Genomic DNA, 22,847 nt, shown 5'->3' on the forward strand with positions numbered 1-22,847 from the left:
TTTTTCAAACTTAAACTTCTCTGAATCTCTTAGGTATTACAGGGCTGTTCATAAAAAGTATCCAAGAAGGAGAACTATATACATTTCGAATGTTTACGTCACCAAAAACAAAAACATTGTAATCCATAATGGTGGACTTGAACAGCGGCAGATTTTTGTTGAAGTTCAGAAAGGAGATATCTGACTGACAGACAACAACAGGTTGCCGAGGTTGACTTCTTTGACTGTTTGACGACATCAACAGTCAAAATGTCGGTTGGACCATTTGCAGTAGAGTTTGTAGTAGTATTTATAGCTACTCTTATAGTACTTCATCAATATGGAAACCTAAGAAAGCAGCATTTCCTGGTTTCTTTGGCTGTTTTCACTTCATGGTTTTTTTCAATTCTAATCATTTTTATACTCCCTTTGGACGTTTCAAACACTTACTACCTTGAATGTGAAGAACATTTCAAAGGCTTGAATAATTCGAATGACACCCATAGTGGTTGTGTGGTGCCTTGGAGCCATATGCCATCATACTTTCTTCCTGACCTGTGGAGAGTAGTGTACTGGTCATCTCAAATTCTATCATGGCTTTTACTTCCTATAATGCAATCTTATGTTTATGCTGGAGATTTCACTGTATGGGGAAAAATCAAAACTGCCCTTTATGAAAATGCTTTGTGGTATGGAAGCTATCTTCTTATTTTTGGAGCTTTATTGATCTATGTTGCTGTAAAACCTGAATTGACACTAAATGCTGAAAATTTGAAACTTATTGGTATTACAGCATCTAATACATGGGGACTACTGCTTCTTGTCTTTCTAATGGGGTATGGGTTAGTGGAGCTTCCACGTAATGCTTGGAATATGTCAAAACCTAAATTGAGGCTGGAACAAATTTATTTTCGTTTGTCAAAATTGAGTACTGAAAAGGAAGATGCTGACGATGAGCTAGCAGATGTTTTAACAGAAGTGCGAAAAGCTTCAGAAGAGATCAGGTATAATGCAAACAACAGGAAGTATATTGATACAATAATTGACAAATGTCCAGAAGGGAGCAATGATTTGTTCAGTAAAGGAACTGATGATTTTGTTGACTATTCAACTGGAGGGGGAACAGATTTGTCTCTCAAAAACTTGATGAAGTTACATAAAAAAGTTATTGTCACAACTCACAATGCTCACAGAACGCAGGTCCAATGGAACAACAAATTGAAATTAGCCTTCTATTTGGAAGATGTAGAGACCAACAGGACAAACCCAGAAAGGATTTTTAAAAGTTCTTTTTCAGACCATTACACCACAAGTCGAGTAAAGCTTCAGTTACACTGGTTTTGGGAAATCCAGTTGAAACCTATTTTCTTCAAGCTATTATGTTTAGCTTTAATTGTTTTCAGTGCTTTGCTTGTTTGGTCTGAAACAACATTTTTCAGTGTTGATCCAACCTTATCTATGTTCGCCTGGTTAATCGAAACATCTGGAAAAAGCTATCGTTATTTTGATATTGAAGTTGTATCTTGCCTCACAATTGCATACATGTGTGCATGCACCTATTATACCGTCTTCAAAATAAAGATTTTCAACTTTTATTATTTCGCACCACACCATCAAACTGATGCCAACAGTCTCATGTTCAGTGGCTTACTTCTTTGCCGTCTTACATATGCGTTGTGTTTGAATTTCTTAGCCATGATTCATCTTGATGGTCATGTTACTGGAACAAATGAACATTCACAGGGAGTAAAAACAGTCATTGAAACACAATTCACAAAATTTATGGGACACATGGATCTGTTATCATTTGTTGCAAAAGGCTTGAATGTTTACTACCCGATGATTGTGCTCTTAGTTTGCATTTGCACTTTCTTCAGCCTTGGAAAACGTTGTTTGCATTTGATCGGAATCGAACAATTCCTTTCAGAAGATGATTTTTCAGCTGATTATGTTCGTGAAGGAAAGGAAATTGTGAGAAGAGAAAAACGTAAAGCCCAAAGAGAGATCAATGGTCGAGGTGATTGGAGTACAAGATCGAAGAAAATCCAGGAAAAATATACACAGCGACCGATTGGTAGTTCTTCAAGTGCAAGAGGTACAAGACCTGATTCTCGAATTGACGACTCAGATGATGATTCCCTTATAAATCCTTCTAAAACACCAAAATCGAAATTGAATCAAAATAACAAAACAAAGTACACTCAATTTGAGAATGATGCCCGAGTCGATATCGGTTATAAACCTGAACAAACTACAGCTTCAGGTTATGAAAATATTACTGGGGCAAATCGACCAAAAGTTCCAAGAAATATATTTGATGATGCATAGGACTAAAATCTTTATTAAGGAATATCTAATTATTTACAAAATACTTTACAGCAATATTGATACAAGTGAAAAAGGAATAAAATATGATAAAGTATTCGAAGAATTATCTTCATTAACGAATTAATTAGGAGCAAATAAGCTAAGGGTTAATCTTCTTTTTCTGGTAATCAACGCTTTAGATCGTGCACCGTGTTTTTTGAGAAATTATTTTGATCAAGCCACCTAAAAGGTGTTTAGTTTTAGGGTCAGCCATATAGTACGTACGCAAAATTTTTCTAAATCTTGGATACCTCTCCCCCCCCTTGTACACAGAGAACAATAGAAAAAGATATCATTTAAACAATAGACGTACGCTTTTGCTAACCCCTTCTGTCCCCCTTCACTGCGTACGTACTATGTGGATGGCCCCTTTCGAGACGAGGATAAATAGTTTAGCATTATTCTACTTAGATGTTATGTAATATAAATTTTAATTGTTCAATTTATTTAAACTGCGTGTTTTAGTAATGACGTTCAGGTTTTTTTTATTTCACCCAGCAACAACCTACGTGATGTTATAGTAAATATAAGCTTGAACTGAAGATGATGATAACATCCAAATTTGTCGCTCTCTTAAACATTTCAACCTGTATTTCGTAATTTTGACGTAAAAGTTTCATTGTTTCATTCGGCTGTGAAGTTTTCTTTGCTCTGGGTTAACAGGTGTTTTTTATTTCAATAATTTTTTGTTACGCTAACTATGTATTGAAGCATTTTATTTTTTCTATTCTTTTTATGGTTAACAATATTGACAAATACAATCTTTATTTAATAAAAAGGTTAATTGCATTTTACGGTAATAAAATTATTTACAATTATTCCTTGACGTTGTCTCGATTTCGATTTCTTCACACAGTCTTTCCTGAATCTACTCTGGTTCCTGTCTGTAAAAAGGGAGACAAGAGCATACCCAAAAATTACAGACCAGTGTCTGTTCTGGTGTTTGGGAAAATATTTGAAAAGTGTATCTATGATGCATCTACAGATATTTTGAAACAAGTAATCTATTTTTTCCATGTCAGTCTGGTTTTTGGGAGGGTGAATCCTGCATTTCTCAGTTGTTATCCATATATCGCTTAATATTTTTACAGGATTTGACACGAACGCTCCTTTAAGGAGCGATTCTTCATTTTTCTTTATTCTTCATTCTTCATTCAAAGGCTTCCTTAGCGGGGCTCTCCCAGGGGCTGGCGTGACACGTGAATGAACTTTTTTTCTGGCGTGAATACGTGAATTGGACTTTTTTAGGCAAAATTTTGTGCGTGAATACGTGAGTTGAGGGTTGAATAAGGGGGCCTCCTTTAAGGGCTCTGACCATAGTGAATTTTTCATATTTGCCGTGTTTAAAATGTGTTTTCTGACTGATGTAACCAACAAAACTATGGCATGTTATACATTTTCTGTTAGACAAACTATTCCTGAATCTGAAAATTCAAAAATTGCATTGAAAAAATTTGATGAAGAAGAAAATGAAGACTTTTGCGAGGAAGAGTATTTCAACTTTGAAGAGCTTAGTTTCGGCGAAGAAAAAATATTTTGAAAACATTTTCGCAGTAGATGGTGTATCTTTTACCGAACAATAAAAGTTTTGCGGAAAATTTTTGTAAATGTTTCTTTGTCTCAAAATCTTCAAAATAGTGGTTTTTCATCAAATTTGCATCTGGATTTTGCTTAAAAAAACAGTCATAACTTTTGACACATCTTTTTAGAAAAATTTTCCGCAAAATTTAAAATAGTTCAATTCTTTGCGGACAGTTTGGAAAAAGTTCGAAACAAAAAGGTTAATTACCCATTAAAACTTAGCACTTTTTATGAAAGAAGGTGATGCAACATATTATCAACGTCTTTTTAAAGTTCATAACGTCATTTTTGCAATTAAGTTCTTAACTGCTCTTAAGGGGTTTGATTAAAAAGCAATTTTATAAAACTCGATGGGGATTCTTATTCCCATATTTTTATGGCTGGAGATTTCAAAAGACCTTTTCATAAATTACGTTATGAACATCACTTGCCTCATTTTGAAATAATTGCCATGGTGATTATTTGAATATGAGGTAAGTGATATCCGTGAGGTAATTTATGTATTTTTTTGTTTTTTAGTCAGTGGGGATGGGAAAAATTGCAAATATTTCACAGTGAGGATTGGTTATTTGATCATTTTCAGTGGGGACAAAAATTGTAGGATAATTTTCCACCGGGGACGATATTTTGACCAATTTTTCCAGTGGGTCTGTGAGAAGGGGGTGTTCTAACTACTTACACAGGAAAAAATTTCAGATTCCGTAGGCTATGGAAATGTATATTTCCAGATCTGGAAGTCTGGATTTTTCCCTAGCCAATCCCTAGCTAGGGAAGGTGCAACAGCTCCCTAGTTATGGAAATGAAATTTCTCGAGCTTATGACTACCTAAGGATGTTCAATTTCCCTATTATTGAATAATGCTTTTCTCGAGCTGACCCCAATAAAACCCCTTAGGGTTACCCATATTCACGAATTAAATCCTTCTTTCGGTAAATTATGGAGCTGGTAAAATAATTAAATGTATTCGATCATTCTGTGAGCATTGGTTCGATAGCTCTCATTCGTTCTGACATGTACTTGGGCTACTTTGGGAATCCCGGCACTTTTGTCACAACAATGGAGCTGCACTAGAGAGCCAACTTAATTACCTCAAACCCGTCTCACCGATCCACTGAGCCCTTGCGACGCAAGTCCATTGCGAACGATTGAGGCCACCCTTGCGGGACGCCTCACCTTTAGCGGCGTTGTGTTACACACTGATCGAATACATTCTTATAATGGTTTGGTTTACATACGACTCGAACACTTTTGAGTGAAAAATCACTTGTGGTATTTTCTCACGCATGCGTAATACAGGTTAGGGAAATCAATTTTCCCTAACCTGAAAATAATTTTCCCGTACTCAGGCTCGAACTTGTGACAGTTTTAAATTTTTGATTGAATTGTCTTATTCGAATAAGGTTTGAAAAAATTAAGTGTTGAAAGGATTAACGAGTTCGGGAATTTGCATTTCCCAATCGGAGAAATTTAATCTCCCTAATTCGAGAAATCACATTTCCCGATCCAGAAACAGGGAATAGAATAAACCAAGCAAGGCTAGAGCTCGTAATATTTCATTTCCTTAACTTGTAGAGAGTAGTCATATAAAAAGCTCCTGATCTCTCTTTTCCCGACCCATCCATAATCATTTTAGAAAAACTTAGGATTTTTAATTTCCCGAAGCAATTCTGAATGGGCAACTATAAAGTTAAAAATATTAGTTATCCACGTGTGGAAATCCGTTATCACTAACACATTGCAAATATGCTTCCAGCATGGGAAAACTGGTTTCCCTAGTTTCCTAACTTTCCCGAACTTGAAATTCCAAAACTAATGTGATCGAATAAAATCAACATTCCCTAGGCTTGGGAATCAATTATTTTTTCCTGTGTTATAAATTAGAACTTTAATATTTAGAAACAACAAAAAAATTTTCATTGATAAATTTTCTCTCTATTCTATGATAGAGCATCTTCAGATCTATCAAAACTCTCATAAAAAATCTTATCATATCCCCCTAAAGTACGCCGACATCCCTAGCGAAGAACAGAATACCATCACCAAATCTGGACATGTATGAGGCACAGGCTGAAAAAATCCTAAACGGTTCTGTGTTATTGTGTTTCTGCACGTACGACGTATCTTGCCTGAGCGCCGGGAAATAAGACAGATCTGCCGTTACATCTGATGTTAAGGCTTGGAGACACGAGAAAGTTTTTTGCGTTGGTGCAATGCAACATGCTCCATCCCACCAGCACAAGAAAAAAGTGCGTGCCCCATGGTTTCTTTTTTTGTCCCTGGGACAATGGAGCAAAATTGATTTGAATCAGTTTTGCTCCATTGTCCCAGGGACAAAAGTGAGATTTCACTTTTATTGGTAGAAAGAAAATGGGGCGGAGACACAAGAAAGCATTTAAGGTTGGTGGGATGGAGCATGCTGCATTGCACCAACGCAAAAAAGAATTTCTCGTGTCCCCAGGCTTGGGGACGGTTCAATATCAAATTTATTTTTTGACTTTTCTACTTCAAAGAGATTTAGCAAGAGATCGTAAGAGAGGGAGTCCTCAAGGGAATTAATTTAAATTTAATTTTTTTTAGTTTTAGGAACCACAATCATGGTCGTAATATTTGAGAAAAAAAGGAATTCCACCGGGAAGTTTTGAAACCACAATCGATTTGTAAGTGCTCTAAAGTAGGTTGGAAGGGTAGAATTTTAAAGTGATAATCAGATGGTCTGGGATATTTTGCCTGCAGATAGCTTCTATGATTTTAGGAAAAACCTCTAAATTTTCCGGTGTACTTATTTTCCTAACTCAAGTTATGCCACTTTGAAATTTTGAACCTTTGCTTGAAAACAATAGAAAAAAGTGTAAAAAGTCCCTGAAAAGTCCCATTTTTCGAGATTTCAAATTGGCATAGCTTGAGTTAGGAAAATAAGTACACCGAAAAATTTAGAGGTTTTTCCTAAAATCCTAGAAGCTATCTGCAGGCAAAATATCTCAGACCATCTGATTATCCCTTTAACTCTGACCAGGTCTGTAAACCCGAGCCAAATTGAAATATCCGATTAAATTTGAGAGATGGCCCAAAATTGACTTTCTCGCCCGAACTCCAAATTTCAAAAACGAGGAAATAAGCTAAATTCTCAATAGATTTCGACCATGATTGCAGTAAAAATAGTAAAAAATTCCTAAATCTTTAAAGAATTTTTAATTCTTTTTTGCTGAGCAAGTTTTTTGGGATGACGACATCAAAATTTCAGTTCCAAAATTTTCTTAGAAAAATAATAAACCTTTCCAGTATTACAAAAATGTCTAAGGCTTTGTCCTTTCGGTAGCTAAGCAAAACCATTTCGCCTCGCTGAAAATTGGGTTTGTGAGCTTTTCCCTATCTGCAATGCTTTCAAATCTTGATATGTTTCAAACAGTTTATCTTTGATTCATGTCAAGCAAAGACCAGCATCAAAAGTTAAAGTCGAAATCTCAACGCTCACTGAGTCCTAAGGCAAAACACTTTTCCAAAGCAAAGAGACTGTTCCAAACTTAATCCTGTTTTGCTTGGTACAACACGCAAGACACCCCTGTCTCACAGCCCCGGTGGAACGTTTTTCCTCAGCGAGGATAAAAATTTCTATTGAGATCCCAATGGGGATAGAAATTCTATTGTTCCAAGGTTAAAAAATTTAGTGGGGATGGTTTTGGGGTGCAATCTTTAAACATGGAATTTCGAATTGGGACGAAACCAAAGTCAGTTTCGCAATGGGCTTGAAATTTCAGGGGTTTTTCCCACCGGGGACGAAATATTTGCCAATCTTTCAAGTGGGGCTGGGGTCCCAGTGGGTCTGTGACACAGGGGCGTTGCAAGGGAATCAGAACAGATTAAAATCATCGTCCATTTTCACCGTGGAGTTTCATTTTTATGATACAAAGAAATAATATAAAAAAATTAAAACGCAAAAATTTACAATAAAACTACAAATATATTGAAATGAAATTCTTTAAAAATGAGAATGAAGAAGTATCATATAGAAGTAAATAATTTACGTTATCCCAAAACAAAATCAAAGATCCGATTTCCAGATAATCCTTTGCGTTTGCGAGGTAAGAACTACCGTGAAAAGCTATCAGAGTTAAACTATTGGAAATAAGACAGTTTTGGACGTTTTTGAGTGCGCAGTGTTTGAAAAACACATTCCAAATGTTTTAAGCAACAAAAAGTTTTAAGAATCAGTATTTAAAAAAATAGGGAACAAAAATTGAACAAATAATGAACGATCTATGATTTATATAAAATCTTCTTTAAAAACAGAAAACAGAGTATAAAAAGATGGAAAAACAAAGTCTTGAAAAAAGAAAATTGAAATTCAGCTTGTCAAAAATCTGCATATTTAGTGTGTTGTGAGGAAATTATTTTGTTTCGAGTCTAATTAAGCGTAAACTTTAGGGGCTCATATTTTGGAAATACCTCATTCAAACCAAAAGATGCCTAAATTCTCTTGCTCAGAGTTTCCTAGCGAAAAAACCCTAAAGGCAATGAGGTAAATGATTTAATCTGTTTTTTATTTCTGCTTTTCCCGAGGTTTGACCGAATTTAGTCGAAACGGATTAGTAACACTTTTGTGAAAAGAATCGGTCAGACATCACATTTGAGTGATCAAGCAAAAACAAAGACGTCAATCCACTTTTTTAATGATCATAGCATATAGAAACCAGTCAATTTCTAGAACGAGGTAATTTTTTCGAACGACCTAATCAATACAAAGGAGTTTTCAATAGAAAACTTTATTCAATTTTTCTGCTAACTAGGACCAACTCATTGAATACAAACCTGTCATGGTGTCTGTCCTATCTCCAAATTCTTTAAAAGTACGTCATCCAGAGGTTAGAAAGGTAACGACTCCATGAGATTTATTAGCTTAGTCATTGTTAGAGTAGAGTCTACTTCTGGCTGAACTTTGCTTTCTAATAGTTCTTGATGACGCTGAGTCCAGTGAAGTAGACTGGGACGAGGTTACCATTTTGAAAAAAAAGGTTTAAAATCCAAATAACAAAAAAGGTACTTGAAGTTGAAAAATATAATTAAGAATGAGAAACAAAATCAATAACAGATTTTGGGTCCCTTATTTTATAATAAAAACATTGCTTCATTCTTTTTTTACCTGGCAAAAACAACGAAAATCTAAGCAAAAGCCTAAGCAAAAGCATAATTACCATATACTACCGGGCCACTTAATCGCGCCATCCAGTCAATAAAAAAGCTTTAAGTGGACCCCGGGCTAAGTCACGGTTAACTTAATTATCATTACGTCATACATTATGTCAACGTTGACCAATCAAATTAATCAAAATCACGATCAGGAAGAACGATGGGTGCAATGAGGGTCCACATATACAAACCAAAACAAATCCAACTCGAAGACATTTTGACCCAAAACGAAGCATCAGAACTACTCAATTCGTTCATATTGCTGTTCGGCCTAAGATGAAAGAAACAGAGTATAAAAGTTCTTAGAGTAAATCCAGATGAAAACTTTGACAACACTAATTTTCGAGAGATTGTGAAGCGACTTCGTGAATACACAGGCTGCAAAATTATATCAATGCAGTCAAAACATGTAACTACTCGAAAAAGTTCACGTGATTTTATTCTCATGTTACTGTTACTTGATTTACAAATTACAGCTGATAACTTTATTAGTGTCAATAAACTCGAGCCAATCAGAAATAAATGTCATGTAACAAGCACATAGACAAATTTCGAGTAAAAGCGTGATTTGTCTTCAGATTTTAATTTTGCAGCCTGTGTTTTTGTGACATTTTTTCAAAAACGAAATCGCTCGTAAAGGACTAAATTTTAGCTGCAGCGTCATAGTCTATATAGTCTGCCTATATATTTCACCCAAATAGAAATGATATATTGCGTTGATCTGGACTTACTTGTACCAGTTAGTGATCGTCATCATGAGGTAAAGACAAGCAAAAATCATGGTCATGTGGAAGAATGTGTACGAATACGTCACACTTTCCGTTTCGTCATCCACGACTTGCTGTCCCATCGCGCTTTCGTTTTGATCAGCTGGTTGATCGAGAACAGCCCGTTCCACATTGCCATCATTGTCAGTGTTTAAACCGAGTTTTCCTGGAATCGATGAAAAAGTTGGGACATTTTTTGGTTTCTTTGATCAAATAACATTGTAATTATCACGAGATTCAACTTCGAATTTTCGAAAAAATTTTTCAATAATCGTAAATAAATGTTATCTAAAGCAAGTTATGTTCCTTAAAATACAATTTACCGCAGACCTTTATACTTCATAATTATACTTCATAATTATGTCCAAAAATTTTTTTCAAAAGAAAGAGGATGAAAAAAGCCCTAGAAATATCCCTATTTAAAAGCTAGTTGGGGATTTTTGAAAGCTCAAAGCCAACCTTACCAATTTGCGATGAAGATGAGGTTCTGATGCAAGCGTAAATGACCAGCACAAATGTGACGACCACACCCAGAATGGACTGCGAATCTACTGATGGTTCAAGACTCTTGTCTTTATAATTTCCACGCACTTGATTGCACGAAGCTAATGCAAAAGGAAAAGACTTTTCAGAAAATTGTAATTTATGAATCACTTTTAGGGGTCAATTACATATATCGATGTTTCGCACAACTGACGTCAAATTGCCGCGAGGGGGTGGGGTGGGGGTCAGAGGCAGTGACGCTAATGCTTTCGGAGCTCATTGAATTCGAATTTTTGTAACAGGTAAGTCAGATAATTTTTTATTTCGTCAACTCCTCTCGCTGCGCATAGTTGGTTCATCTATCTTACATGGTTTTTACACAAAGAATTAGTGTCAAGACGAGACAAGCCAATCGATTTTCGAAATTTAATTGAGCGAAGTTTGAAAGCAATTACCGTTACAATTGTTAACGCAAGTTCTTAATTGTAAATGTGTGAATAAAAAAATTACGACTTCATCGATTTTCGGTGGCTGACGCTAAGGGTAGGGGGTGGAGGGGTCTGAACTTAACGTCATTTTGACGTTAGTCGTGGGAAAAATCGATGTGCGAGTGGCCCCAATAAGGAAGAAGGAAGAAAGTCTTCTTTCAACAAGCAACATGCTGAATGGACCTACCTGATGATGAAACTTAGATAGCAATAAGGAGAAAAATAAAAACAATCATTAAGAAAATATAGCGGTTAGCCAAAATGCATTAAATTTCATCATTGATTGTTGATGGGGGGGGGAGGGAGAGTAGGCTAAAAAGAAATAGAAAGTTCCGGTTGCAAAATTGCAAAAGTTTTATTGACAATTGAATCATGCTTGATGGTGGCATTGTTATCAATAATTTTTTCAAGTGAAAAAACAAAGAAATATAAGGAAAAAGCCAAATTCAAATCTGCAAAAACGGAGATTTCCGGCATACTTCCGGCATTTTCGGCCGGAAAAACATGATTCTCAAAAATCCGAATCGGCCACACTTAGGGCATTGCTGATACACATCTTTGTGCAAAAATCGGGAAAAACGAATAATGAAATCTCGATAAAATGGCAACAAACCGGTTTTGACGGCATATTTCCGGCATTTTTGGTCGAATTTTTTTTCCTTCAAAAATCACGCTGCGTCACAATTTAGGTATTGCCATTTTGCATCAGTGTGCAAAATTTCATGAAAAAATGTAAATTTTAGCTTGAGAAATTCAAGAAAAATCCATTTTTCCGGCGATATTCGACTGTTCCGGCGATTTTTAGAAAGTTCCGGCTTCAAAAATCAGTTTTATGGACAATTGAACCAAACTTGATGGTGGGAATTGTTATAAATAATGATTTTGCGTGAAAAAAGAAAAAACTAATGAAGAAATCTCGAGAAAATGCCAAAAAACCGGTTTTTCCGGCATATTTCCGTCATTTTCGGCCGGAAAAAAATGTTTTCGAAAATCGGGCTCCGTCACATTTTAGGTATTGTCATTTTGCATCATTTTGCAATATAATGTACAGCTCGAGAAATTCAAGAAATACTGTCTTTCCGGCGAAAATAGGTTGTTCCGGTGATTTTTAAATAGTTCCGGCTTCAAAAATCAATTTTATTGAAAATTGAAACATGCTTGATGGTGAGCATTGCTATTGAATGAAAAAACAACCAATTATAAGGAAAAAGTCCAATGAAAATCCAGAAAAACGGCGATTTCCGGCATATTTCCGGCCGGAAAATTTTTGTTCTCAAAAATCGGACTCGGCCATGTTTTGGACATCTTTGAGCAAAAAATCAGAACAAACTAATGATAAAATCTCGAGAAAATGCCAAAAAAACAGTTTTTCCAGGAAATTTTTTTTTTTTTAATCGGGCTCCGTCACATTTTGGGAATTGCCATTTTGCATCTTTGTGCCAAAAATCAGAAAAAACTAATGAGCCAATCCTGAGAAAAGCTGGTAACAGACGGACGAACGAACGAACGGACGAACGGACATCGGTAATTTATAGGACCTCCGAGGTAGGTCCAAAAATCTCAACCGAAAGAATTTCGTCTAGAAACAGAAAAGTTGTAACACTTTTACAAACTTTATTCAAAATATGAAGAATGCTTGAGACAAAAAAAGTGATTTAAAAACTTACTTGATCGATAAGAAAGAGCACTCCATGTTAAATATGTTGTGTATAATGTGATGGCTGACGCTTGTAAAAGACCTGAAATGCAAAAAAGAATGTTGAAAACTAGCTGGTTAATGATAAATTCCTCGAAAAGAAAACACAAGACTTTTAAATTCAAAAGACGGACAGGTCAGCAAAAAGCTATTCTCAGAAAAAGATTGTTGCGGTAAGTGAAAAGTTGTCTAATACTTTATACAGTTCGCGTCTCGCTTGTTCAAATCAAAGTCGAAAAACGGTAATTTGTTAGAATTTACCACAGATTTAGAAAGTATTATGGAGGGTGTCTCCTTGACGAGGATGAAAAATTTGTTCAGATGAAAACAAATTTGAATTGAACAGTTAAGTTTGAATTAACGAGAATTCACGGTATCAACCTTTTTCAGAACATCTGAAAGAAACTTACCAGATTTAGCTTGTCTTTCTTGAATTTTTGGATGTATAGCAATGGCCGAAATGACAATACCAAGAACCAACTCGAAACTGACAACAAACTTCTCTATTTTACAGCTATCAGTGTCAGACTGAGCATAATAGATAAACATGCAGACAATGCCAGCAATGGATAAACCATACATTGCGAATGTGAAAAATAAGAGTGCAAACATCCAACATTTAGAGTCGTTATCTTCCATCTTCTCAACCCATGATTCGTTCCACGAATGAGCAAAGTCTACCAAGAGCACTAATTGTACCAATATGAACATAAAGGCACCAATCAAACCAACTATCATCCAACCTGAATAAAGAAGAATATTGATGAAACCTTGAAAAAGACGATATCAAACATTTCCCACAATAGGGGCTTGTATGGACTTTCCAAAGAGGGAAACTAAAATATGATGGTATGTATGTATGATTTGGTGTTTGAAACTGAGTGCCTTATTAAGACTTGTTTTAGTTCGAAATAAGCCTTTATACTTTATTAGGCTTAAGTCAGGCACTAGGTACGGCCGTACCAGATTTTCAGAAAATCCCGAAATTTCTATTCGTCGGTAAAATCGCTTAAATTTCCTCAATCGCCGTACCAGATTTAAAAAGCTTCCGTTTTGCCTGTAAATGGATTAATCAGGGTCGGATACAGGAGGTAGGCTATCTTATTCATAGAGAGTAATTAGTTTCCATATAAAGGTAATACGATAATAAAGTTCACTCTCCTCCATTGGTTATAGCCTCCCTCTGTATCCGAGCCTGTTAATAGCGAGTGAATCAAACAAACCTTGAACAAATGCATCACTTTTTGGAATGAAAAATGCTCCCACAATACATCCAACCAGCACTACCAACTTGATTGCCCAAAAACCATTTTGTATACCAGATCTTGGATCACGACTAGATTTGACACCAATCATGAGAAGTCCTAGAAGCAGGAAAAACATCACAGTCCCAAATTCAACTCTGTAGACAGCCATGTAACCAACAACTGCTTTACAATCGACATTCGCCTGAAGTAAGAGTAGATAACATTGTTAAAACATTCAACTGAAATCAAATACAAAACTTTTCAAGAATGAAAAATTCTTCTTAATAAATTTTCAATTGATGGGAAAAGTATCCTTTATACAAATTCAATAATTCCTAAGAAATTCATTGCTTGGTTAAAAATTTAAAAACAAATTTAACTTGGTGTTACCTCTGGTTTACCCAAATCAAACCATATACATGTAAAAAAAACTTCATCTCAAACTAAGACTTAAAATTCTGAGGCAGTTTAAAAAATGCAATCCCCAATTTTTAATGAAAAGATCAAAATATCTTTTTCAAACAGACGTCCTACTATACTTATTGGGATATATTACTTGATGAACCCTAAGAAATTCATCTGTCAGATAGCTAACAAATAGCCAATCACCCAATATTTGCTTGATAAGTTGAACAATTTACCAATAGACAATCCTGCATTCAGTTTTTAGCTCCCTTTTTTGCCAAAACTTTTCCCATTTTTAATTTTGATATGACTGTTGTTGAAATTTCTCCCTGCAGGGAGACTTCAAGATACCAGTGCTTCTTCTATGCATCTCCCCATTGAAGGAAACTGTTGATTGATATGTAGACCTTCTTTAGGACTTATCATTTTGAAAACTCCAGCACCAGAACAATAAATAACAAGCACAACTTGATATTTTGTTATCATTGTTTTGATGCTGAAGTCAGTAGAGTTTTTAATTATATGGCATGGACAAATGGTGTCGCATCCTTTGTTTTATCAGATAAATTTATGTTTTCACAAGCCTGCTGTGTGAGTTTGTCATTTTGCATATGATTCAACTTCCTGCACTAAGATTTGACTGACTTTTCTGGGATCTTTCTGCTATTTTTTCCCAGGATAACAAGCATGAAATTGGAAATTTTCTGAAAGTTTTCTAGCTTAACGAGGCACAGTACTTGAACTTTGTTCAAGAAGTTCTGAAAATGACCCAATCTGGTCTGTGCATATTCTAAGCGTGTTCGGGCCAGGATTTTGGAGCCAAAAACTGGGCATCAGTGTTTGAATCAAAACAATGTTTTGTGGGTCATCTAGTTAAAGGTATATAGAGAAAATCTTGTGTTAAGAGTCCCCTGACCAGTTGGAGCCCAAAATTTTTTAACTTTTTTGAAAACCCATTTTGACCAACGTTTGGACAACTTTGAATACGCTCTTCATGTTTGTTTTGATTTTTGTTTGAGGTTATCTTATAAGAATAAAAAACCTTCAAAGCAAGCGGTGAATTGATCAGGATGATGAAAAAACTTTTCTGGATTAAATTTCTTTTCACTCATTCTTTTTTTTTTTAATAGCCAATTTTCTCTTCGGCATGCTTTTTCCAGAATTTTTCTACATATTGCCATATTTTTTGTCAGTTTTTGTTTTGTTTTGAGAGTGGCAGTCTATAGAGAGTCTTCATTTTATAAAAATTTGGGAATTTGTTTATCCGTAGACTTGGTATATATCTGTTTCATTTGTTATTTCAAACCGGTTATTTCAAAATGATGACAGTGCCGTTAATAATTTTGTTAGATATGATATATTGATGTTTATCAGTTACATCAATATGCCAAAAACATTTTGTTCAACAACCTTCACTTCAAGATAGGCCACCATAGAATGAACACCATAGAATGAACTTCCTTTTATAGGATGAACCATATTCATGTGGCTTTCAGCCTTGCCCTCCATCACAGAGCCTATTTGAGATATTTTACTAACAAGCCCAGAGAAAAATTTTAAACCTTTAATTATTTGAATGTATGCCTTTTTAATACTCAAATATGAAAAAATTAAAAATTTTTAACTTGGTCATTAGTCAAAAAAGTCATTAAAATTGATTAGCCTCTGCGATGGCTGCAAGGCTGATCTTCATGTTACTAGAGCTTTTTACAGTATCACTGCCTGAGAAAAGTACCGTAAGTTGGTCTAATGTTGACATCCGTCTTCTAATTTCGACATCCTTCTTTATAGATAGGAATATTTTGACTACTTAGATATTGACTGGGCTGCTCTTTATGAAACCTCTCATCTCCACCCCAGTGCTTGTTTTGATGTTTTTAATAATGAAATCAAAGACCTTCTGGAGAGACACATTCCCACAGTCAAACTTACAAAAAATCAAGTCAAATCACAGCTCAAACCTTGGATCACCCCTGGCATAGTAAAATCTATGTCAAAACGAGATTTTTATCAACGAAAATACTTAAAAACTAAAAAAGCAGAAGAAAAACTAAATTACAAAAATAAATATAACACCTATAGAAATACAATTGTTTCATTAACTAGACGGAGTAAGTACCTTCATTTTACTAATTACTTCAACCGACACTCTAAAAAATATGAAAAAAGTATGGTCTGGTGTTAGAGACATTATTTCTTCAAAATCAGGTAAGTCAACTTGCCCTATATCAATCTCAGTTGGGGACACTGTAACCTCTGATCCCAAAAGAGTTGCTAATTCTTTTAATGATTTCTTCACTTCCATAGCGGACTCTATCAGAGAAAAGATGCAGCCACCTAACCATCATTTCTCAAGCTTCATGAAAAACCCAAATCAAAACTCAATATTTTTTTGCGCCAACGACCCCAGAAGAAATCACTAAAATAATTAATTCCTTCTCGCCCTCTAAATCTTCAGGTCCGAACAGCATCCCAGTCAGAATACTTAAACTTTTGAACCAAGATTTATCCACTCAAATATCTTTCCTTATCAACAAATCCTTTGAAACAGGAATATTTCCCTCATCTCTTAAGATCTCCAAAGTCGTTCCTGTCTTTAAAAATAAAGGATCACCTCTGGATGTTTCTAACTACAGGCCTATATCTCTGCTTTCTAATATCGAAAAAATTTACGAGAAGGTAGCTTACTCTCGAGTAATAAATTTTCTAAATCGGTATAACCAGATTTACTCAAAACAATTTGGCTTTCGGAAAGCTCACTCAACCATTGATACCCTTATAAACATCACAGAGCGAATTAGAAACAAACTTGATAATAAAGAATTTGCCTGTGGCGTGTTTGTTGATCTCCAGAAGGCCTTTGACACTGTTGATCATGAAATTCTTCTTGCTAAATTAGATCACTACGGTATTCGTGGCATCGAAAATGCTTGGTTCAAGTCATATCTTTCTGACCGTTCTCAATTTGTCTCTCTATCTAATTCCAATTCTGAGCTTCTACCTATAAGACATGGTGTCCCTCAAGGCTCTGTCCTAGGGCCATTGCTCTTTCTACTCTACATCAATGATCTACATTCCTGTATTAAGACATCTGAAACCTACCACTTTGCAGACGACACTCATCTTCTTAACTTTTCTAGTACAGTATGGTCTTTGTGTGGACGAGTTAATGCAGATCTTAGGGTTTTGGTCAGCTGGCTCAAGGCCAACAAAATATCTCTCAATGCAAGTAAGACTGAATTTGTTATCTTTCGATCTCCTTGGAAGCGCCCTGATTGCATTCCCCGACTCAAGCTGGCCGGTCAAGTTCTAACACCCAGTAAGTGGGTTAAATATCTTGGAGTCTATCTTGATGAGCATCTTAACTGGAAGCAACATGTCTCGAACGTTGCTACTAAACTCCGCAGAGCAAACGGAGCTCTCTCAAAAATACGTCATTATGTTCCTACAAAAACCTTAGTCAATGTCTATCATGCAATTTTTGCCTCACATGCTAGATATGCTGCTCAAATCTGGGCTTTGCGTGACAATACAACAACCCACAGAATCCAAACTCTTCAAAATATTGCGGCCAGAATCATGACCTTCAATGGCCCTATGGTATCTGCCAATCCTCTTCTAGCTAATCTAGGACTTCTCAATATCTTTGATCAAGTCAAAGTTATGAACATTATGTATGTTCATAAATATTTCAACCAAAATCTTCCTCTGGAATCCCTAAACACTTTAAAATTCATGAAAACCCAACATGAGATTGGAACTAGAGATAAAATCATTGAATTAATTTTTTCGACCCAATGTCAACACACTAACTATGGATTGCACTCTTTCACAAGGATTTCCTCAAACCAATGGAATGAGCTTCAACGTATCTTTTCCGACGATAATCTTTCAGAACTTAAACTCAAAGAATTGAAAAATTTCTCTTTTGTTATCTGCATGAGCTTGTACGAGATTTAGAAATATTGTTATTATTATTATTATTATTATTTAATTATTATTATTTTTTTTTTTCTCAGATGTAACTGGTTTTATATTTATAAATCCTGTAGCTAATAAGGCTATTTTTTAAATGTAAATATCAAACAAAGTTTATAGCTTTTACGGTTATATATGTATATTTTTTCTTAGGTCGACCTCTGTATTTTTATCAGGGCTCGAAATAACGATATTTAGGTGGTCGGACACACTGTCCGATCAAAAATTGATTTGGGTCGGACATGTCCTAAGGCTTTTAAAGTAAAATGGGTCGGACATGTCCGATTGATTTTTATGTGGGGTATACTTCATGTCTAATACAAGCTTCTGATAGAATTTTACATTGATCACGAAGAAGCTAAACAAATGTCAATTAATGGTCAGAAGCCCATGATTTTTACTTGAAGCATGCTTTCATTTGTTGAGAAAAAGCATCACACAAAATGAATATCTAACACTAATGATCGCAACTTTGAGAGTTTTTGTGTGTAAATAAAGAAGTTACTAATTCTACAGTATGTAAATTACAATTTCTTTTGAAAATTTCACAACACATCTGACAAATTTTTCGAAGGCACCAAAAGTAATTGGGTCGGACATGATGTCCGACTAGAATCGATTTGGGTCGGACATTTCAGCAATTGGGTCGGACAATGTCCGATGTCCGACCGTTATTTCGAGCCCTGTTTATTAGAATTAAGTTTCTAAAAGGGGTGTCCCTTCTACCTCACCTGGGTAGTAAATATATTCAAAATGTTCAAAAATGTTCAAAATAATAAGAAGGTCGAAATCACTGATAGACTAAAGATTTTTCCTCTAATCGCGCTAATCAAACAAAGTCAATCAGCAATTCCGACCTTCCCCAGTTTCTATTGTTCCTATCTCTAAAGAAGGGTGTCGAAATTAGAAGACGGATGTCGACATTAGACCAACTTACGGTAAACACTACTTAAGTACATTTCCGATATAAAAGTGGTGTCCTGCCCTAAGGGAACACGACCCTGCCGACGCACCGGACTGTCCGGTGTATTTGTCCGGTGGCAAAAAGTATCCTTTCGCTACACCGGATGCAATAAGTCCGGTGTCAGTCCGGTGTTGCATACAGGGAATTTTGGACGCTGGACATTTACGAAATACAAAATTAAGAAACACCAGATGCACCGGACTGGTCATGTCCGGTGTTTTGATTGTCCGGTGGAAAAAAATATCCTTCTCCGACACCGGACATCCGACTTCCTTAAGTCCGGTGTAGAGATTTCCGGTGGTAAACAAAATTCTTATTTTACACCGGACTTTCGTGTGTCCGGTGTTCGTTAAGTCCGGTGCGTCGGCAGGGTCCTAAGGGAACAAATACTCTGTACTCTGCGTTCTGCAATGAAATGTAAAGTTTTATAAGGTTGTAAAAAAGATGGACCTCATTTATGCAAAATCTGTTTATAAGTGTAATAGAAGTAATACTTACATTTCCACAAAGCCAATCAATCTTATCCAGTTGCTGTTCGACAGAGGGTGATAGCATAATGCATGAAATGATGGTGGTGAAGAGCAAAAATATGGAGTAAACAATACGAGTTGATGTTGAATTATGACAGGATGGTAGACAAGAACAACACAAGCTGCATGCTGCTGAGCCACAGCAACATGCTAAAGATGCTGCACTAATAACACAGCCCATTTCGAATTATTGATATTCAACTATAAAGTTCAGCTTCTTTTCGATGAAGATAGTTTTAGGAAAAATTAGACACTTCTTCGGAATCTCAAATTTTGCTGATCGAGCAGAAAAAAATTGTTTTCGTTCGTCCTTTCTCAATTGTCAATCACCCGAAAGCCGAAAAACACAGCTTAAGAATTAAAGGCCAATTTGAATCGTAGTATAACTTCTAACATTACGCTCACGAATAGATAAGGCATTGCCTAAGCTAACCACGGAAGCTTCAATGTTAACCTTCGGCTTCCGTATAATTATTTTAGTAAACTTTGTTGTAAAAGGAAGCGACGAAAGTACGACTAGTCGGTGTTTGGTGGTTTTGGGTCTGCAACTGCAGGAAAGAAGAACTGAGAGGGGATAGGAAACTCTCAGACATACATGTCTGCTTGCTTTTTATGCCAAAAGCATTATTTGAGTGCTGAGCGTTTACACTGTCGCTGAATTACCTTGTTATTGTAAGAGATTATGTCTCAAGAAAACAACCAACAAGCAACAATAAACAGCTGCTAAAATCCAGAAGTTTAGCGAAAACATGGACTTGCAATCGTTGACATTCCTCTTTTTGATATTCATCTTATTGATATCTTATCGACTTCTTTTTCGAGATAACATATTTTGGGACAAACTTTTTCATCATTTTTCATTCCTTCGCTCACAAGAAAGCAAAGCAAAGCAATTGGCTGACAAATGTTCTGAAAAATTCAGATCAAGCAGTCTGTTTCAAGCTACCTTGAAGGTATTAGATTTGGAAGAGCATGACGTTCCCCATATTGATGCTATTAGTGACAGATTTTTAGATTTCTCAGAGTTATCAGAAGCCATCAAAGCTGCTGGTTTGGATTCAAGCAACATAATAGTTGGTGTAGATTTCACAGCTTCAAATGAGTGGCAAGGGAGGAATTCATTTGATCGTAAATCACTTCACACAATATCCAAAAGTAAAAAGAATCCATATCAAAAAGTCATCACATCTATAGCATCAACATTAAGTGTATTTGACGATGATAATCTGATTCCAGCGTATGGTTTTGGGGATGTTACCACAAAAGATAAAGCTGTTTTCAGTTTCACACCTGATGAATCACCTTGTAAAGGTTTTTTACATGTTTTAGAATGCTATGAAAATGTTGTAAAAATGGTGGAACTCAGTGGCCCGACCAGCTTTGTTCCAATAATTGAAAAAGCTGTTGCAATTACAAAAAAGTGCGAAGGATATCATATTTTGATTATTGTTGCTGACGGACAGGTTGAAGAAGAAGCAGATTATATCACAAAGCAAGCCATTATTAGAGCATCGTACTATCCTCTTTCAATCATTGTTGTTGGGGTGGGAGATGGTCCTTGGGAGAATATGGTGACTTATGATGAGAAACTACCATCTCGACTTTTTGACAATTTTCAATTTGTTGATTACAGTGAATGTACAAAAAAATCAACCAAATCTCCAGAATTGACATTTGCGCTTCACGCTTTAATGGAAATACCAGACCAATACAAAAAGATCAAAGAATTAGGACTTCTAGAAAGAAAGAATAGAGAATGATTTGCTTAAAAATCAATATCAGGGCATGCTACCAAAGTCAATTAAGTTTTAGGTGAATTAATTTTTGCAATTTTCACAAATTTTGGGCATCTTCATGAAAAATTACTTTTTTGTGAAAAATTTGAGATCTTAATTTTGGCAAAAAACTTCTAGGAGATAACTGAAATTATGTGAAAATTTATCAAAGTGATTTGCAATTGGGGAAAAGAATTTTTCTTAAGAAAAAAAATACAATACAAGAATTTTTGGCAGAAATAAAAATTGAAAATAATGAGTTGGAAAAGTTCAAAAACTAAATGAAATCTGATTTGGTGAGAATTTAATTTGGTGTTGGTCTGTGTCGGTAGATAAATAAATCTTGGCTTTTTTGCTGGATTTCTGGTAAGTCTGCCAAAAGATACAATTTTGGTAATCAATTAAACTGATTTATATACATCAATACTGAAAAGTTCATTCATTTTAAAAATCATTGGGATTTAAAATACAATTAACTTAGGTTCTTACAATTAAATGTAAAGTATATTTTTGTACTATAATACTGTTATTTAAATTCTTCATCTTTCGTACAGTATTTTTTGATTTTATATGAGAAAATGGTATTGCATAGGTATGCTTCTTTGTCAATATTGTAACTCGATCTAGATGTTTTGATTCTTATTGATTTCAATTTTTAAAGGGGTTTTAATTCTTTGTACATTTTATTGTAATTATATTTGTTTTACATTTAATATTTTAGATTGAATTTTTTTCGTTTTTAATAACATTTTTCTTTTCATGATGTAATTATGATTGTTAAATTTTTGCACAAACATGCTTCCAACGTAGAATCAATTAGGTTTCGAATTTTTAAGCATAAGAATTTGTTATGATCAACAAAAACGCTCAGCACTTGAGGAAGTTAATCCGGACTATTTATTTATTTTATTGCTCTTTTGTTATTTTAAGATTTTATCTTTATAAAAATTATTATATGGATTATAATCCATGACAATTTCTTTCAACATAAATCTTTTCAATGTTTTATATTAGAGCGGATATATTTCAAATGATTTTGTTTTTCAACTGTTAGTTTATCAACAAAATGTTTTCTTTAACTCTTTAGTTGGTTCACTGGTGACCTAGACTAGAGTCTACTTTTGGCTGAACTTTGCTTTTTGATAATTTTTTATGACGCTGAGTTCAGTGAAGTAGACTAGGAGCATTTGGCGAGGTCGCCATTTTGAGAAAAAATATATAAAAATCCAAATAACAATAAAGCTACTTGGAGTTGAAAGATATAATCAAAAATGAGAAACAAACACGATTAACAGATTTGCGATCCCTTATTCTCTTATAAAAATATTGCTTCATGCTGTTTTTACCTTCCAAAATCAACTAAAATCTGGCGGACTGTTTTACAGTCCGCCTAAGCAAAAGCA

The 22,847-nt window shown here is 35.1% G+C and overlaps 3 protein-coding genes across 3 annotated transcripts; 2 read left to right on the forward strand and 1 right to left on the reverse strand.

Annotated features, from left to right (window-relative positions):
- The first annotated feature begins 127 nt into the window (after positions 1-127).
- LOC136803090 (G-protein coupled receptor-associated protein LMBRD2-like) lies at positions 128-3,164 on the forward strand. The gene has a single exon (XM_067059841.1). It carries the CDS (start codon positions 250-252, stop codon positions 2,305-2,307), a length of 2,058 nt encoding a protein of 685 aa, XP_066915942.1. The 5' UTR covers positions 128-249; the 3' UTR covers positions 2,308-3,164.
- A 4,632-nt stretch (positions 3,165-7,796) lies between these two features.
- Positions 7,797-19,959, reverse strand: LOC136803096 (probable serine incorporator). Its single transcript, XM_067059848.1, has 7 exons — positions 19,638-19,959; positions 13,769-13,994; positions 12,956-13,288; positions 12,517-12,588; positions 10,343-10,483; positions 9,843-10,044; positions 7,797-9,382 (listed from the first exon to the last, which is right to left on the reverse strand). The coding sequence occupies exons 1-7, from the start codon at positions 19,848-19,850 to the stop codon at positions 9,244-9,246; spliced, it is 1,326 nt and encodes a 441-aa protein (XP_066915949.1). The 5' UTR covers positions 19,851-19,959; the 3' UTR covers positions 7,797-9,243.
- Positions 19,960-20,124: 165 nt separating this feature from the next.
- On the forward strand, positions 20,125-22,422 carry LOC136803098 (uncharacterized). The gene has a single exon (XM_067059849.1). It carries the CDS (start codon positions 20,419-20,421, stop codon positions 21,427-21,429), a length of 1,011 nt encoding a protein of 336 aa, XP_066915950.1. The 5' UTR covers positions 20,125-20,418; the 3' UTR covers positions 21,430-22,422.
- Positions 22,423-22,847: the final 425 nt, after the last annotated feature.

Source organism: Clytia hemisphaerica, unplaced genomic scaffold (assembly GCF_902728285.1).
Source record: "Clytia hemisphaerica strain Z4C2 unplaced genomic scaffold, Clytia hemisphaerica genome assembly, whole genome shotgun sequence".
Taxonomy (NCBI): Eukaryota; Metazoa; Cnidaria; class Hydrozoa; order Leptothecata; family Clytiidae; genus Clytia; species Clytia hemisphaerica.